Below are 18,329 nucleotides of genomic sequence, written 5' to 3' on the forward strand. Positions count from 1 at the left end.
TGGGATAGTATTTATGTTAACTGGCGAGGAAGAGCTGATCTGCATTGGACCAAAATGTATGTTTATATAATCTGTTTTATATATATATATAACCATTTTATTATTTATTTCATTATTATTTTAGAGAAGTTAAAACTGAATATACATATTTTTTTCTCAATATTAAATGTGTGTGAATTTACATACCCTGTACACATCTGTGTGTGTATGGCTCTCTGAGTTGTGTGTGTGTTCCCCAAAAAACTAAAGTGTTTACTCGGCAACTAAACCAGACTCCATTCATTCTTTCTTAACCAGCAACATCTACAAAACATCAAATACAGTCACTATGATTTAATTACGAGAACAATACAAATCAAAAGAAAAAAAAAAAGCTTAGAAGTGCCATTAGATCTCCTCTGATATTCCAGAAGACATTTTTCTGAATAATTGTGAAAATCTAAAGAACATGTTTGATTCTAAATTTAGTAAGATTTTGAACCAAAAGGAAAAATATATTCTTCAAAGCCATATTATTACCCCAGGAATACTGCATAACTTATTATTTAACAGAAACATAACATACAAAAACATACACAAATATATAAAATAAAATGACAATCCTAAACTAAAATTTATTTTTTAAATACATATTGGCTGTTACAGTTGCTAAATATACATTTAACTGTAAATAATTCCAGTTCAGAGGGTAATTTTCAGAAGATATTTTTAATTAAATTAAATTAATCATTAAAAATGTTTATTGAAATTGCAAAAATTGCAAAAATAAATAAATATAAAAAACCCTACAGCTCAGAGAACTTGTTTTGAGCACTGAGCTAAAGAATATTTGAGGACGTTGTCTCCTGTAGTTGCGATGGATTTGTCTGTGAGCGCGCTTACTTTTAGATTTCAGTAAATAATAAATAGGGAGGTGAAGATTGCCACATTAATAATTCCAAAACTTCCACAAATCAAATTCAGCTTGTTTGTTAGTGTGTGTGTGCGTGTGTGTGTGTGTGTGTGTGTGTGTGTGTGTGTGCGTGTGTGTGTGTGTGTGTGTAGGTTTTGTATCTGTTATCAGAGTGGTTGGCTATGATAAAACAAGAGTTGTGATGAGAAAATAAAACAGATCAATAGCGTCTGGGATGTTATCTGGGTTTACAGTGGTTAGAGCCTCAGCCTTTCTGCTGTCCGGCCGTGGGCCTGAGTTCTTCTAGATGTTTCTCCTTTGAGACAGCAGACCGGAGATCCTACCCATCTGGACACCCATCGAGATAAGACTTGCTTATTCCACACACACCTCATCTCTACCTCTAAGATTCTTGTTGCTCTTCATTTGTCTTAATCTATACGACTCCGTCACTCTCTTTGTATATGACATCTTTCTCTGTGGCAGGGTATCTCAAAATCTTTTATTCCATCTTGCTCTCAATACTCTATTTTATATCATCTACTTTTTAAATGACCCTCTATTGTTCATCACAGATGCAAAATAAGCACAAAGAAAATGATAATAAAAATCAAACTGACAGCTCTAATAGTTATTATTAAGAGACAAAAGAAAAAAAAGGAAATAGAATGGGGCGCTTTACTAATTACAAAAAATGTCAAACACTCCCTCTCATTCTGTACATTCCACATGTTGCAATTCATTTCAGTTTCATTCATATTGCCCCCCGATCCCGCCGCCCCCCCATTATTAATGAGAGAAACATATTTCTGAGAGAAGGCCGAAAGGCAGACGGAGGGCGGAGACTCCTGGGCCGTGAACCGTAACATTTTCTCTCACTTTTTCGCTTTTCCATTAAAAGCGCCACATGCGCAGCCTTAACCCAAACCAATTTTTCCCTGCATGAATTAAATATGAGGCTTGGTAATGTTTAAAAGAGCAACCGAGAGACACGCGCCCGCTCAAACCGGCTCCCAATGACCCGATCTGCTTCCTACCTAGGACGTCCAAAACACCCTCCATCATCATCACGTAATAAAAAATAATAAAACAAAAAAATATATGGATAAGAAAATGTGACCTGGCTCGTTTTACAGCACAGTAAATCAGCCTATATTACTGGCTGGTATCAAAGGTAATTGAAACTTTTATTCTTTGAGTAATAGCACCATCTCCAGTAATGCACTCCATCAGCAAGATTACTACACACATTGAACATATATCACACAAGGCAAAAAAAAAGGAGCTCTGGTTGCTAGGAGATCTCACCCCATTTGTAAGAGACAGAGAGAGAAATAGGGAGACACGAGAGTATGAAGTGAGGGTGGGGGTACAGAAAGAGAAGATGGCTTTTTCCATTTCTTTTGTTATGTTTCTCCCTTGAAAAAAAAGAGAAAAATAATAATCAAACCGTCAGTTTCCTTTTGCTCCCAAATCAGTTTTCTGTTTGGAATCAGAGGAGATGAGCATGATCATAAATCAAATGTGAGCCTGATACAGGGTTTAAAGTGGAACCATACACTAACGCCTGCTGCAAAAGGGACATTAAACACCTCCGCACATGGTCTCCGACTCAATAGCCAATCTGACAGCTTATTCCTCATGGCGCTGGGGTCAGAGGCTCTGCGTTGCATTTGATACACACAGCGGACCACTTTTACAGGTGGAGCTCCACAACTCAAAATCACTTGACGTTCTGAAAAGTGCAGGAGAACTTAAGCCACAGCAGATGAATTTGCGACGAGTGTGTTTCCTCGCACACACATTTGCAACTCACTTCCACATACAATGGAAAAACAAACAAGGAGATAAAAAAAGTAGCAAGACTCTCAAGAGTCTTAACTAAATGACTCTCCTGCACATATCCGCACATCGATCAAAAGCTTTTCTGACCAAAACATGTAATTACACTTTTCAGAAGGGTGCGGATATCGGATCTATCACCATCCATCAAGCGGGCCGGGCGAGCAGACAGCGCGAGTGGTTCAACTGAAAAGGTAGCAGAGCGTGCAAGAAATTCCACGCTGAAGCTGTTTCCAATTAGCAGCACTGTAAATGTCTATTGTAGAGCGGCGGCATGCAGCAGTCACACCAGCCTCCGCTCCCTGTCTGTCCCCCTCGAAGCTAATCAAAAATTAACTGAGAGGGAAAATATGAGTAAAAAGGCATGTAAACGAATCGGCTAATTGAGAGTGTGTTCAGAAGCATCACGATCAAGGCAGCTCACAGAGGATGTGATTTTCAGAAATGACGCACTGCCTTGTAGCATCCTATTAATTTTGAGTGCAAATAGTGTTATTAAAAAAAAATCATAATAAAAGCAGTGATGACAAAATAAAGCTTTGGAGTGTGTGTCTTAGTATTTCTGTCTAATTCAAAATAGCTGATTTTATGACTCAAACAATTCAAATGACAGAAATACAATAGATACATTAGACTCAGTCAGTAAATAATCTCGCAAACTAGCACACAAGCACATGTCTAGACCATTAAGATAAAGACAAAGAGAAATCGGACAAGAGTGTGAGAGAAGCAGTGTGCGCAACAAGAATCGGACAGCAGAACAGTACAATATATGAGCATGCATTGACGGGGGGAGGAAGGGGGTGGTGTTCAGATGTTACCTTGGTCAGGGCTCCTCCAGCGATGACCTGAAGGGTTAAAATGAACCCCCCACTCCAGGGCTGTAGAGGGTCATCAAGACTCAGCACAGAATACTTAACGTCCTCTTCCCATTCCACACGCACACACAGCCGTTCACACACACTCACACATGCACGGCAGCCAGAACTGCGTGCGGCACATATAAGGTCTGTGTCCCGGTGTTACCACTGAAGAGCGAAAACTCAAGATGAAAAAACCCCCAGAAAAATAAAAGATGAAAAACACAAGATGACAGCTGACTCAACGTACGCGGTTGGTCTAAGAGAGGTTAAAGAAGCATCATGCGGTCTGATTATCTCTGTTTCTAACACTCTGCGCTGTTGCTGTTTTCTCTCTCTCTCTCTCTCACTCTCTCTCTCCCTCACGCGGAGGCTGTGCTGTTTCGCAGAGGCTTGCTGATGCACTGGGAAGTTTGCAGTCCTCGATGGAGCCCCCGTCACGCATGGCTGGTCCCGGCACATGCTATTGGCCGAGCCTCTGTCAATCCGATACGCAGGGGGTGGAGACAGCGGTAGAGGTGGGAGGGAATAGGAGGGGTTTCGGAGCTGCATTAACCATTTGGAAGCCAAAAGAACTGTTCTTTCTCCAGTCACCCCCCTGGATGTGCGTGCACACACACACACCTTCAACACAAACACAGACTCCCTGGGTCTGCAGCTGTTAATGCTGCAGTTGAGCGGGAACAAGAAAGCCCACCTTGACACAGTTCTTTCCTTCTTAAGTTTCAGTCCTGCTATTCTTCTATAAACTCTCTCCTTTTCCTCAAACACACTGTGAAGCACACAACTTTGAAGTATCCTCAATCACACACAGACACACACACACACACACACACACACACTGCATCTGCATAGAATCAATTCAGAGTACAAAATTACAAAAACAATAATCCTGTATTTTTTCCTCACACAAAAGATGCTTTACAATTAACGAAAAAGCCTCTATTTTTGCACATGTTGAAAGCCCAGCAACTAATTGTAATTATTACAGCAACAATTGTCACTGATTACTGATTGAGGAAATCATGCAAAACAAGAAGAGAAAACTGAAGAACACTTCCAGAGTCCAGTGGTCCATAATAAAAAGCACAAGTGAAAGTTTGAGGGCTATTTTGTTTGATTTAGGAGCATGGCTGGCAGCGGGTCCGGTGTGAACAGAATGTATTTGTGCATAAATGCATGACTTTATGATCACCCCCTACGGGCATGTTTCAGGAGAGGCCATTAGCTTTTCTACTCCACTGAGAGAGGCCGAGTACCCCTACATTTCTATGCAGAGTAACTATTTTTTAGCTTTCTGACAAGTATTTTGCACCGGCCATTACTTAATAATAAAGTATTGTTCTGGACGTCTGTGTCTCGGGGTTCTGTTGGCTCTACTCGACATGGGAGAATGTGGGCTATTGATGTGGCAATCTTCAACTTTCTAATTATTATTTGCTAAAAAGCAAGTGCCAATTTAAAAGAGCGATAAAGTCCATTACTAAATATATTCTCTCAGGCATTCTGCCATTTATCTACCAAATGGATTATCAATGCTCTGTGTGTATAAATGTGCAGTCTGAAAGAACCAAATGTAGGCTACTTGTTTTAGTTAAGGAGAAACATGTTTAGATAATCTAACCAAATAGAACGAGATGAAGCCTAAATATATAGCCCTCTCTCACTTTCCCACAGTTTTCCAGCATCCCTCTGCCATTCCAGCTCCTCACTCTCGGCTGGTTCCGATTTGATGTTCAACATTATTATCAATGTTGAAACAGTTGTCCTGCTTTTGTGGAAACCTGAGTACTTTTTTTTAGGATACTTTGATGATATAAAGTTAAAATTACAGAATTGATTCCAAACATAAATCTTTTGTAACATTGTGACTGCCTTTGCACTTTTGATACATATAATGCATATTTGTTGAATAAAAGGGGGAAAAATCATACTAGCCCCAAACTTTTGAATGATAGTGTAGAGAGAGAGAGAGAGAGAGAGAGAGAGAGAGAGAGAGAGAGAGAGAGAGAGAGAGAGAGAGAGAATTAGCTTTCTGTTAACTTGTCTATTTACAAAGACACATGTGATATGATCCTACACCAGATTACATATTATAGGGTCTGTAACAAGACACCTTGGGGATGCATGCAAATACACACAGCAGTATCTGAAAGATGTATAGCCAAACAACCGACAGCTCACTGTAAGCTAATCTGCCTTGGGTTAAACTGTTAATATTCCTCTAAAAAATGTTTTTCTGCTAGGAAAGGGTTATGAAGAGGCCTATTTAAAAAAAGGACTCATTAAAGTTGTGCACGTGGAGAGCTCGGAGCGGCCACGACACATCACAGAAAGTGTGACTCAACAATTGCTCTCTTTAATGATCGCTGTAATCTAATTCTAAACGCTCTCATCGCTCTGCATTCACACGTGTATCGGTTTTGACAGCAGACGTGATATATGTCGTGCTTTTTTAAATTACGTTTTTTTCCATGCCTCTCTGCTCCACTTGCTTTTGCATTACAATGCAGATTGCACTGTTTGTGGGCTGAGAGGGAAAGGAGGATAAAAAAGAAAAAAAAAATTCGTTCAATTGTTTGTTGCGTTTAAGGCTCTACGGATAAACTCGCTGGGCCGTATGAGAGCATATGTGCGGTTTCCGCTTACCATAAATGCCTTCACACGGACGCCGCTGTTGAATACAGGCACGCCCTGCTAAGCTTGACTTTAGCACTGTATGTAGTTTATGTACGCACTGATTTGTGGAGCTCGCCACCGGATCATTAAGTTGCAAATTAAGCATAGTTGCAGAGAGCGGACGAGTATATCCATCAGTCAGTGAAGTGTGACGGCCTGCCACCATGGAGAAACAGATCCTACCGTCCGCTAATCCGCCCGGGGTGTCTTCTCCTCTCTATTGTCCCCAGGTACTGCACTTAACATTACATTTTTATTCCTATTTGCTTGCTTATTTGCCTGTCTTCCTGCTATGCCATCTGTTTGCCATCTTCGAGAAGGTAGTGTAATGAGGTAAACAGTCCACTCCACGGTGACAGTGTTTCGTAGCTGCGGAGGGGGAGAGATTGACACGGACAATGAGGAGAACTGGAGAATGACTGACAGCTGATGGGGATTCGTCGAGGGACGACGACAGGTGGGTATGCTAATGCAGGTCACGCATGTGCAGCGGGACCTTCCTCTATTACATTCTCTTTCTTTTTCACTCTCTCTGCCTCATTCTCATATTCCCACTGATGCCCCCACAGAGCACACCATGAAAAAAAGAGGGCTGTTTGCTCAAACCGTGCCAGTCCCAGCAGCCCCCAGTGAATACAGCACCTCGCCAGCACTCTTAAGCCACAGCGCAAACAAGCCACATGCACGCACACTGTTTGAACTTTCTCTTACAGTTGCAACTCATCTCTCTGTGTCTTCTGGGTCTTGCTGTCTCTTTTTTTGTCTTTCTTTCCTTAATATAAACAGAGATATTATACTTGATACTTATTTATGCCCTGGCAGAAGCGACTCTGGTTGTGTCCCCTGACAAGGCAGCTACGGCATGCTCCATTTCGGAAAAACAAACACCAAAAAAAAGTGTATGCTGTGTGTGACTTTGATAGGTATTGGTGGTCAAAACCCCACTGCCGTCCCCTGTGGACAGTGGTCTGCCTGGGGTGCGAGTTCAATAAGAGGTCAGCATCAATCAGAGGACATGTCACTTTGTTTCCAGACCTGACTCTATGCTGACAGGCCCGAAAGCCAATTGTAAGACAGGGCGTGACCTTGGAGGTCATGTGGGGTCAAGTGACTTTGTGCTTGAGGAGGGCTGTGGCAAAGAGATTACTGGCCAAATGCTGAATTCTCCAATACTAATTAATTTTTCATAAACCAATAATAGGAAGCCGAATTTTAGTGCCCTGAGACAGGTTTAATATATGTCGCAAGCTTACACACTCATGCTGTGGTGTACGATATATCTAGTTTGCAGATAGAATTTTAGTTTTAATTCCCTCGAAGGGTAGGCTAGTTTAGTGCCGTAGATTAATATGCCGCTAGTAGGAGAGTCACAGATGGCTCAGCAACCAACAGTCAAGCAGCAGCTGCTTGCGCCGTGGCTGCGGTGGCATCGGTGCGTGGTCTTCACAGAGGCCTGGCCAAAAACACAATCCTTGCCTTTAGACAACAATTCATATCAATCTGGAAGTAAATGAGTTGTAAAAAACAATTTAGTTTAGATTCTTAAAATAATCTGGGCACAAAAAAGGGTCATAAAATACTTACATACACCCACACCTGCAGAGATTAAATTAGAGCCTTCTGTAATGCGGTGTGACAGTCTATTAGTGCAATATTTCACCGGTAAATACAGATATCGTTACTGCCAAACCTGTAGATGAATCAGATGACATGTAACGAGGCATAATGGCTATTGATTTTCTAACCACTCAGAGGACATTGTCGAAAATTTAATGGACTTCGGATTCTTAATATTCCTTAATGTTAATAAAAAGATTATCCTTGAACTGGTCACGATGCTTTACTCAGCAGAACAGTAGAAGTTGAATATAGCCTATCTGAACTGTATTTAAAAGGGCTGAACAATGATGCAGAGAAATGATTTTTTTTTGAATGGTTACTATCAGACTTTTACAACAGGCCTTTGTTTACAGAGTATTAGTACAGCAGGAGTCCTGACCCATTCACTCAAAGTGTGCCGTCAATAGCCATAACCATGTTTAGAAATGGGACACACTGTCAAGATTTATTAAAAATGCACGATTGTGTCTCGTAAAGTGATGCTGTTGGAGATGGCAAACATGTCTCAGTATCTCTGTGTAATTAGATGCAAATTAGTGTCAATTTCAGACAACTCTATTCAAACATCAAACAAGACACCGTAGTTAATTATAACTACGACAGGAGGTAATTTAGGCCCAGCCCTCGTGCAGGTGTGAACAGACTTGCTAAAGGAGGAGAGAGAAGTGAGATAGAGGTGCGAGAGAAGTGAATGCCCGCTTAAAGTGGCTGTTGATTCACTCCTACCTGCTTCCAGCTCTGACGTGCTAATTCTCAACAGAAGGTGCTTGCAAAAGCTACCTGCGCCAATTATTGCACATTTCTTCATTAGTGAGTGAGGGCATTAAAATTGATGGAAAGCTAGCTTAAATTTAGAAAGCTTAATTCAATTCTTTTCCAGCCATATCTTTGAGCCCCACAGCACTAATGGGTACACACTAAGATTAACATCACAGCGCTAGCTAGCCTTTTAAAGCACTACTTCACAAAACTTTAAAGAAGAACTTCTTAAAAAGTACAATTACATGCAATTAACAAAACCGCTGTTGCAGAGGGTTGGCGATTTACGCACTAAAAATTGCGACTCAAATGGCTTACATGTCACTGATACGTACGACTGATATTAGTTTACATGAAAAAAGACTTCCCAGCCCCTTAGCGCGTACCAAACGACGCCAATGCCGAACTTTAGCTGAGCTGTCCTTTTAATATCCCCCACAATTCTCAAATAATGGCCGCCCACAGACAGATACACATATTGAAGCAATGTCCAAATCCTGTCTCCAGAGACAAAATCAACAAAAACTAAATAAAATAAAAATCGAACCAGAGAGCTCACATTTTCCTGTCCATTTGGTATCACAGGGTGTGAAGAAGCGGATCCTCATTTCCACTGCCGCTTTGCCTGCTCAGAACGAATGTAAATTTCCGATGAAGCAAATGCATATGCAGGGAAGGCTTACGTGCTACGAGTCAACAGGCATCTCCCTCAGAGAGTCTCTTTTCTCTCACTGAGCATTGATCATATGCTACAATTGCCTCCTGCTCACAGAATAAAAACAAATATGAGGGTGTATTTACAGGGGCTTGTAATGATATCATAAATCAGACTGACCCACTGGTGTAATGATTTCGCAAAAATACCTCACTCAGAGAAAAGCAGAGGACATGCATGCTGGGATGGACTGTCACCGAGCAGCCCTTTCAAAGGGATGTTCTTTGGGGGCAGGGGAGGAATATGAAAACAGGGATTTTTGTTATTTCTTATGATGCAATAAACATTTAAAAATCTCTTGGAGATGTCAGATGGAGCTCAGTGCCAAAGGATATCCTCTACAGAAATCAAAAGACTTCCCATGGTGCCGCTGCTCGTTTTCTCTGATGCTGGGTGATCGAGATGTCGTGATTTTAGCTTATTATTAGGGTTACCAATCGATTGCAATATTTAATAACTTAATATGCAGATTAAATGATGCGTATTGATCACAATTATACAGTATATCAATATTTATGAGTATTGCATTTGTTATGAACAATTAACAAAGGTTAACAATAACAAAGGTTAATAAATGCTGTAAAATATGCTGATCATAGTTAGTTCATGTTATCTAATGTTAACAAATAGGACCTTACTGTAAGGTGTTACCAATATATTTTATAATATTACTAATATCAAAGTATATATGGAAGTCATCTTACATCTTGCTGCATTTAAAATGAATTATACTCATACATTTTATGAACGCCAGAATTGTGACAACACACATTATCATATACCCTATGTGTGTGAATGGCTCCACAATTTCTGTATGGGTCAGAGGGCACTGTTCATTTAAAATTAATCAGATTAAATTAACACATTAAAGTAACAGCCCTACTTATTAGTTATTTTATGATGAGCACTGTCCGTTAAACAAACGTCAGTCAGCAGAAAGTTTCATTGTTCGTCTCTGTAATGCAGTGCTTCTCAATTCCGGTCCTGGGGACCCACAGCTCTGCACATTTTATATGTCTCCTTTATCTGACAGACCCAGTTCAGTTCATATAACTCTTTCTTAACGAGCTGATGATTTGAATCAGGTGTGTTAAATGAGGGAGACATACAAACTGTGCAGAGCTGTGGGTCCCCACGACCGGAATTGAGAACCACTGGTGTAATGCAAGATGGGATACTTCGAGAACTCAGCATCAGCTCAGGCCTCCATGGAGACGTGAGGAGAAAAGGCGAGTATCTATTGTCATAGAACCACTCTTTCTCATAGAACCGGAATATTAATGCCAGCCTCTCCAGGAGACGTGCTCTCTCACGCATCCATACTATGGAAAACTTTTACCTCTTCTTTTCTCCCTCCTCAACCATCCCACCATATCTCAATGTACGTGCACCCCATGCAGCTCAACACAAGCTGGATTATGGGGTGGGAGGTGTAGGCAGGGGGCAGACACAGCTGCTGCTGTCCCTTACGAGAAGAGACTCCCTGGTGTGACCCTTGTGAAAGAGGAAGGCCGGCCCAGCTAAGCCACTACATTCAGAGGTCCAATGGCTCCCTGCCGGGCTCAGGCCATGGGGCAATAACAAGTGAAAGAGCACCAAAGGAAAGGGCAAGACTAGAGATGCATAGAAAGAGTGAAATGAGGCTGAGAAAAATAGCAAGCCTGGGTTTTGGAAAGGGGGGTTTTTGTTGTTGGTCATATTTTATTTATTCTTTTTTTGTATTTTTTTTTTAGTACTTTACTGCTGTGGTGCGAGTCATGCAGATCACAGATAATTGTTGCGCTGTCAGAAAGATTTCCAGCACGGCGGTATGCCGATCTAACCCACAGAAGGGCTAAATAACAACAATCACTATGATCATAAAGAGCAGGGCCCACGCTGGAGAACTCCATTCACGCTAATCAGGAATCCCACTGTTTTAGTGTGTCGGGCACAGCACAAAGGCCTGCTAGCAGGACGCCTGTCCCGCCATCGCCACTGCAACCTGGCTAAATGGAGCAGGTGATTTCCCAGCCTCCCCCAGGGCCCGACCAATCACACTCGCATGCAGGTGAAAGGGAGGGCGAATCAAGGTACACTGCGAGGGCAATGCTAAATAGTCCATGTGGTGGAAGCAGAGTGCAATGAAACCGCTGCTACACCTACACACAAACACTGTGAGTTTCATCCCAGCTGCAGGTAATAGCAGGTTTGCGAGACAAATGAGGCTGCAGATAAGAAGGTCCAAGCAGATGGAAAAGGAAAGGGTGGGGTCAGAGCCAAGAATATGAACCCACATGTCTAACACTGGCTTAATAAGCAGGAGTTGTGCTGATGGCAGCAGCTAGCGATCGCCCCATAGGGAAGTGAACACAACCTCCTGCTGAACCCAACACATCACACACACTGGACAAGCTCGGCAAAAATACAGCCAGCTTCGTCCTCCGAGCACAAAACAACGATGAGGGAAATATTCATTATTCCATTTTGGCAAAGCTGGGAGGTGCTACGGCGCTTAGGGTAAAACTTGGGCTACAAGACATGCCGATTTGTAGTTTGGCTTGATTTGTAGCCTAATGTCACCAGCAGATTTATTTGAAACGAGCTTTCGGCCCAGAGACTGATGACAGTCTCCAGTGAGGGCAAATATACTGGCATTACATCATTCTGTCTCCCTGGGTCTTAAAGTGACTCTGCCGCAATGAATGTCTCCTACTTGCACTGTCAATACTGAACAGGCTAACAAATAGACAACATGAACATCCCTAAAAAAACACACTGTTCTTGCAGCTTGTTTTTAGATCCAATAATCAATATGTGTGTATACAATGGAGGTTAATCACAAACAGACTGAAATCAATGGCAGTTACGAGATTGTAATTTTTCAAGAGTGGTTAAATGATCTAAGCTGCTGGTAGTTAGCCTCATTCTCTCAGAGTTCACCGCGAAACTGACGCTGCATCACATTGTTTGTTGCGCCCACAGTCAGTCAACATTTCATGAATTGCTTTTCAATTGCATCCTATTGGATATCACTGAAGTTTAATGGTTTGTGATATACAATTCTTATAAAGATAGATGGAGGGGAGTTTATAACCTTAAGCCACTACCTGTTGGGCTCGCATAAGTGTACGAGCATGTTTATTAGATACGGTCTCTTCAATCTCACTCTCTCTGTCAGTGTGTATTGTGTCTGACTCAGTCAACCTTTCCTTTTTATTGCTGCTGGGTTGCGCTTCTTGTTTAAACAGCCAGATGCACGCTCATGAATAAATTAATGTTTACAAACCAGATTGGCTGCCATAAAGGAAAGGTCGGGGAGGGTGTATGTGTTACTCTCCTTTTCTGTTTCTCACTCAGTTTCTGCTTAGCCTAATGCAACATTCTTCAGGGCAATGTTCTCATGTCCCGATTATCCTGCTGGAACCCACCTGGATTAGTGTTATTCCAACACTAAATCCGCAGCATGGCCCGCTGACCGTGGCTAGGGCTTTTCTGGCATGAGGTTGCACTTTTCACTAATCCAGGCTTCACATAGTCTTCTTGGATCCTAAACCTAACCCTAACCTAAACCAAACAAATGGTTTAAGGCAAATTTAACATGGCAACATCTCTTGTTCATGTCATTGTTCACACAAGCATACATATTTGACATCAATCTAAAATAATAAAGTCCCTTTACATTGCAAAAGTTATGGACTATATTTAAAGTTTTTTTTATATTTTTATATTTATGCAAATGTGAAAAAAAACATATTATATTATAGACATAACTGCAGGGGGTGAAAAGCTAATCACAAACTCATCAGACAACGTGGGCACAATGTGGACACACACACACACACACACACACACACACACACACACACACACACACACACACACACACACACACACACACACACACACACACACACACACACACACACACACACACACACACACCTGTATAAACATGAACACAGACACACACCTCCTAAGCGACAACTGCGATGAAAGAGTGTGAAGTGGTGCTACGTAAGGGTGTGAGTGTCTCATAACAGACAATATCTGAGGGTAATGTATTAGCGCAGTGCAGACGATAGAGCTGTCATTCATCTGTGCCGTGCCTGTCACCTCCTGACATGCAAATTGCTCTCGTCAGAAGCTCTGGCCAAATAAAATATTCATTCTCTTGTCTATTATCTGCCACATTACATTCGCCAATAATTTTCCCCGCCTTGGAAAACTTGCGGTCCGCCCCTCTCTCGCTCACCTCCGACTGTCTGCTGACAAACGCATCTCAATCTCCATCAGTGAGCGGCCCGCATGACTCTCTCCGCCCCAACAAATTATTAGCATCAAATCTCCCGTCATCTGCAGGCTATTTGTGGTGTGCCAACATCATTTCCTGCCCGGCGTGGCGAAATCGATTGTGGGAGAGGGATGCAGAAAATACCATTACATTTCCGCTCAAAAGCTGGATTCCCCACTCCACCCCTTCCAAATGCCCGACGGAAAGGAAACTAAAGATAAAGTTAGGGTACAAAAACTTGTGGTGAAAGTCAGGGAGCCAAGTTAGTTTAGTGCTAATTGTGTTTATAGTGTACGGAGAGATGGATCTTTTTAAACTGCACTGATTGTGAAAGTATTCAGCCTCTCATTACTTCTTGACACAGTAATTAGTGCTAATGAGCACAAATTGCACTGTGTGCTCACAAATCTGTTTGTGTGTGAGTGTGTGTTTGAAAGAGGCCCAGCCATGTAACTTGTCATACGGCATTCAGGCCACAAAAAAATAAAAAAATAAATAAAAGTAAAATACGGTAATTAAATAAATTTATTTAAAAAGAACACAATAAAATAATTAAAACACTCAAAGCAGCCACAGAGTTACCTCCACAGATTGACCATTGTAATGGATGCTCAAAGTTCAGACACTTTCAACTTTGACCCTGTTAGCCTTTGACCTTTTAAAGCACAGCCAATAATTACCAGACTGTTCGCAAAGCACATCATGAAATGGGGGGTGCAAGCATGGGAATCAAGACATAAAAGAGTCTGATCCTTGATTTAGGAATGATTTAGCTGGTTTTAAAATCTTCCTGGTCTATTGTTATGACATCCGCTTCAAACACTACATTTCTCATGATAACTTTTGTTAACTCTACAATAAGTAAATCCACTTGACCAGCTAATTACTATGTAGCCTAATGCATCTCAATGAAGACATGAACAAAATAACTTTATCTCCAGAGCTGCTTCTGAGAGTCACTTTACGAGCTATTTACCATTTCATTAGAGAAAAACTACCATCAAATACATGCTGAAACTGAAACTAAAAGATCTTTCACAACATGTCAAAATAAAATTCCGGTATAACTTGAATAAATTATAACAGAAATGTTTTACTTGTGTATACAAAAATGCAATTCTTAAAGAAACTTTTATTTAAATATTTTTTTTTTTTTAAATATCATACAACAAAGATATTTTTTGTTCTAAATTAATTGTTATTTTTCATTTGATTAGATTTTAAAAGATTGATTAAATTGTTAAAAAAAATATGATAAATTTGTATTAAATCATAAAAGTTAATGAAATCCAAAAAAATTAAGAAACACTGTACAATAAGGTCTAATTTATTAGCATTAGTAAAAGCACTCACTAACACAAACTAAAAATGAACAATACATTCTAACAGCATTCATTACGTTTTGTTAATATTAGTTAATAAAAATGTTCATGTTAGTTCAAGGTGCATTAACATCATAGTCCCATATATCCTATAAAAATCAACTATTATAATGCTAGATGTGACTCTTTTCATATGAAGGTCGAAGAGGGCATGACCCTTGTGTTAAGAGGTGGATTTTACACGAGTCATGTCAAGGAGCCTTAATTTCTTGGTAAATTTATGACATAGACTACATATGACACCATTTCCCAACCTCTTAAAATCTATCTGTTGGAAATTAATGGTGTTATTCCACCATATGGACCATAGAAACCCATCTGAGCATCTGTGCAACATTTTCATGATAGGTCTCCTTTCAGCTGCAACTACATTACTCTAGCGAGCACGGCAAACCCAGCAATCTTTTTGGTCTTTCTGCTAATGTTTGACAAAGAGAGCGAATGACAGATAGAGAGCTAGAGAAAGAGCTACAGATGGCATGGAGTTCCTGCCTCAGATTATTTGGCCTCTCTCTAGTTCAAACCCGATAGCTCATGCTCAGTGTTAGCCTGCCGAGATCGGCAATTCCCCACATTTCTACTTCTCTGTTATACTTCCACACTAATTTCACATCTAAACGTGCCACATCACTCAAGTAAATCACACGCATTCTCGCATGCACGCAGTGGTCATGCACTGGGAACATATCATTTGGCATTTAGATATGAGAGCCCAGAAAACAGACAAAAACAAACACATTTCAATGACTGTCATTATCATTTTACTGTTCAAAAGTGGGGAAGAACAGAGAAGTGGCGAAGCATTTGAAGTCTTTAAGCGGCTTAGGGGACCGTGGACAATGGTGTAAAATGTTGGGCTTTCTTCGAGGGGCGTTATTTACTCATTTCACGCTTTGTTGGTCACGACTGCAGGATTCGAAAGGCGGCGGGGCACAAAAGGCCGCATCGACGCAGGGCCGCCTAATCTAGAGGCTTGCTCGGTTTCACACAACAGGCTTACTGCATAACGGCAGCCATGAACACCAGGGCCTCTATACAGCAGCCGGACAATCACCCACTTTTATACAGCAGCCCTGCTTTTCAAAAGCCCGACCGGTATTGGGTCTTTGTCTGGGACATAAATCCCAGAGAAAATGTTTGGTTGAACTTAGCAGGGCTTTTAACAGGCGGCAGACAAAGAGGTTAGCATGTAGAGCTTGAGAAAGAGACTTAGCCAATGCAGCACAGTCCCTTCGTTTCTGAGAATTAGACACTTCACTCGAGAAGAAAATGAAAGGTCTGAGTGATCGTTTTGGAATGACCATACTCCACAGTCTAGGGTTACCATGTGTTCATGTTTTCCTGGGACACTCTTTAGGTTTTGGTGGTTCGTCCTTGCACATTTTTTATTTGGTAGATCTTCCAAATGAAATATATAAAGTATAATATTCAATTTCAATTGCATCTTTATTTTCATTGTTAGAAAAAAACGAATATGATGAATGTCTTAGTTTTTTCTCACATTGGAATAAAGGCCTCAGTTTCTCTTCAGTTCATATCATTAGATATATTAGACAATGCAAATCATTAGTGATTTAATTTAATCGCATGCCAAAAAAAATCTCAATCACTGTTGTGACTGTAAGTGCTCATTCTTTTGAATGGACCTTGTTGTTAGTCAGGGACCATTATTATGGGTTGCCGTGAGTGATTCTTTACACCTTGCATACTCTGTCACATACTCTAAATTACAATTAGTCATCCGAAATATAATCTAGAGTAGTATGACATTATATGATCAACCAAGGTCAAAATACACGAAACCAGATTTTTTTCCTATACCATTTTCAACTTTTAGATAACACGGAAAATAATTTGTTGATATATTTCAGAAATCTGGTCACCTCAAGCTTGTCGGAGGGTCATGTTATCGATCATAGGGCTAACAGTAGCTTGCACTCAGAAGAGCGTATGAGTGCTGCTGAGGGTTCATTTTTCCCCCATGGGGCAACAGCAGTTCCATTGCACTGACTGTTCTCTGTGATGGATATGTGTATTTGCTCACTCCATCTTCTCCCGTTCCTGTAGTCTCTCTCTATATATTCTGTGTTCCTCTCTTTTTCTCTATTACAGGTTCCCAATAAAACCACAGGGCACTGAACCTTCTTTTACCACTGGAAGCCTGGAAGGTGACAAATAAGTTCACCCAAACAGCCCTTAAAGGTTAGGCCTGCATTAAACAGAAAGACTATATAGAGAGAAATCCAGAGAAAAGAAACAAGAGGGAGGAATAAAGAGAGGGAAGGAAGACGACAGGCGGATTGATGGCAGGGCAGTGAGTCTGGTTTCACTCTAGGCTTTTTCTTAACTCCAAGGCATTATCCATTCAGCTGTCACACACACACACACACACACACACACACACACACACAGCCAAGTCCACCACACTGAGGGGTATGGTGACACAAAATGGAGGAAAACACTGCCAGACCGCTGTATCCTCCAAGAACCGAAGCGCTCCAGCTGAGCTAAAAGCAGAACAACTTTCTACTCTCTTTCTCACTAACTTTCTCAGTCTCTCTCTCTTTCTCAATCTCTCAATCTCTCTCTCTCTCTCTCTCTCTCTCTCTCTCTCTCTCTCTCTCTCTCTCTCTCTCTCTCTCTCTCTCTCACAGACACAAACGTTTGATTTTATATAATGATGGGGACTTTCCCTTGACTCCTAGTGGTTTTATACTAAGCTGGTGATTTTTTTTATCCCCCTCAACATCCCCCTCAGCTATTGATTTGATATAAAGGTAACTACATTTACAAACCTAACCCTAAAAAAAATACATAAACATAAATACAAACACATTTAATTAATTAATTGATTAAATCAACATTATTTTTTTCAATTTACATATGAACTATTTTTACTTTGCGGAAGTACTTCGATTTTTACAAAGTATAGCTAAGTAATCCTACCCACACACATGTCGATAAAGAAATACTGCCCTCAGGAAAACAAATAAATACATATTTGGACCGTGTAAGTGTGTTCTCTCCATCTTAGCCTTCGTATTGAATATACTGAAGCTTTCTGGTCAAAACAAACATGGGTAAATTAGACAAGCGTTTTAGTCGCCAAACTGGGGAGAATAGGAAAAGAAGATCTGATTAGATATGTGTGAGGTGCTTTGAGTGGAAGCACACTACAGTTTAATAAATGTAAACCCCTAATCTATAATTCTAGTGACAGTGAGCAGGGGGAGGAAAAGTACCTTGGCTTTACCTCAGATTAAGAGAAATAAATGTCTCTCTTCTCCCACTGCAGAGAAGAGAGGGA

At 40.8% G+C, this 18,329-nt stretch overlaps 1 protein-coding gene across 8 annotated transcripts in view; it reads right to left on the reverse strand.

The window, feature by feature from the left end:
- The window catches only part of tenm3 (teneurin transmembrane protein 3), a 321,921-nt gene that overhangs the window by 198,428 nt on the left and 105,164 nt on the right, over positions 1 to 18,329 (reverse strand). For 2 of the 8 annotated variants that reach the window (XM_077246630.1, XM_077246627.1), the window contains exon 1: positions 3,556 to 3,997. The exons of 4 other annotated variants lie outside the window; for them this stretch is intronic. Coding sequence is in view for 1 of the 4 variants with exons in the window: in XM_077246626.1 (XP_077102741.1) it covers positions 9,212 to 9,260 (49 nt within the window). In the remaining 3 variants the exon portion in view is untranslated. Of the gene's footprint in view, positions 1 to 3,555; positions 3,998 to 9,211; positions 9,354 to 18,329 lie in introns of those variants that run through there. 2 more of the 8 variants (XM_077246626.1, XM_077246628.1) reach the window with 2 other exon arrangements.

Source organism: Siphateles boraxobius, unplaced genomic scaffold (genome assembly GCF_051911475.1).
Source record: "Siphateles boraxobius isolate OS27281-9 unplaced genomic scaffold, OSU_SipBor_1 29, whole genome shotgun sequence".
NCBI classification, from domain to species: Eukaryota; Metazoa; Chordata; class Actinopteri; order Cypriniformes; family Leuciscidae; genus Siphateles; species Siphateles boraxobius.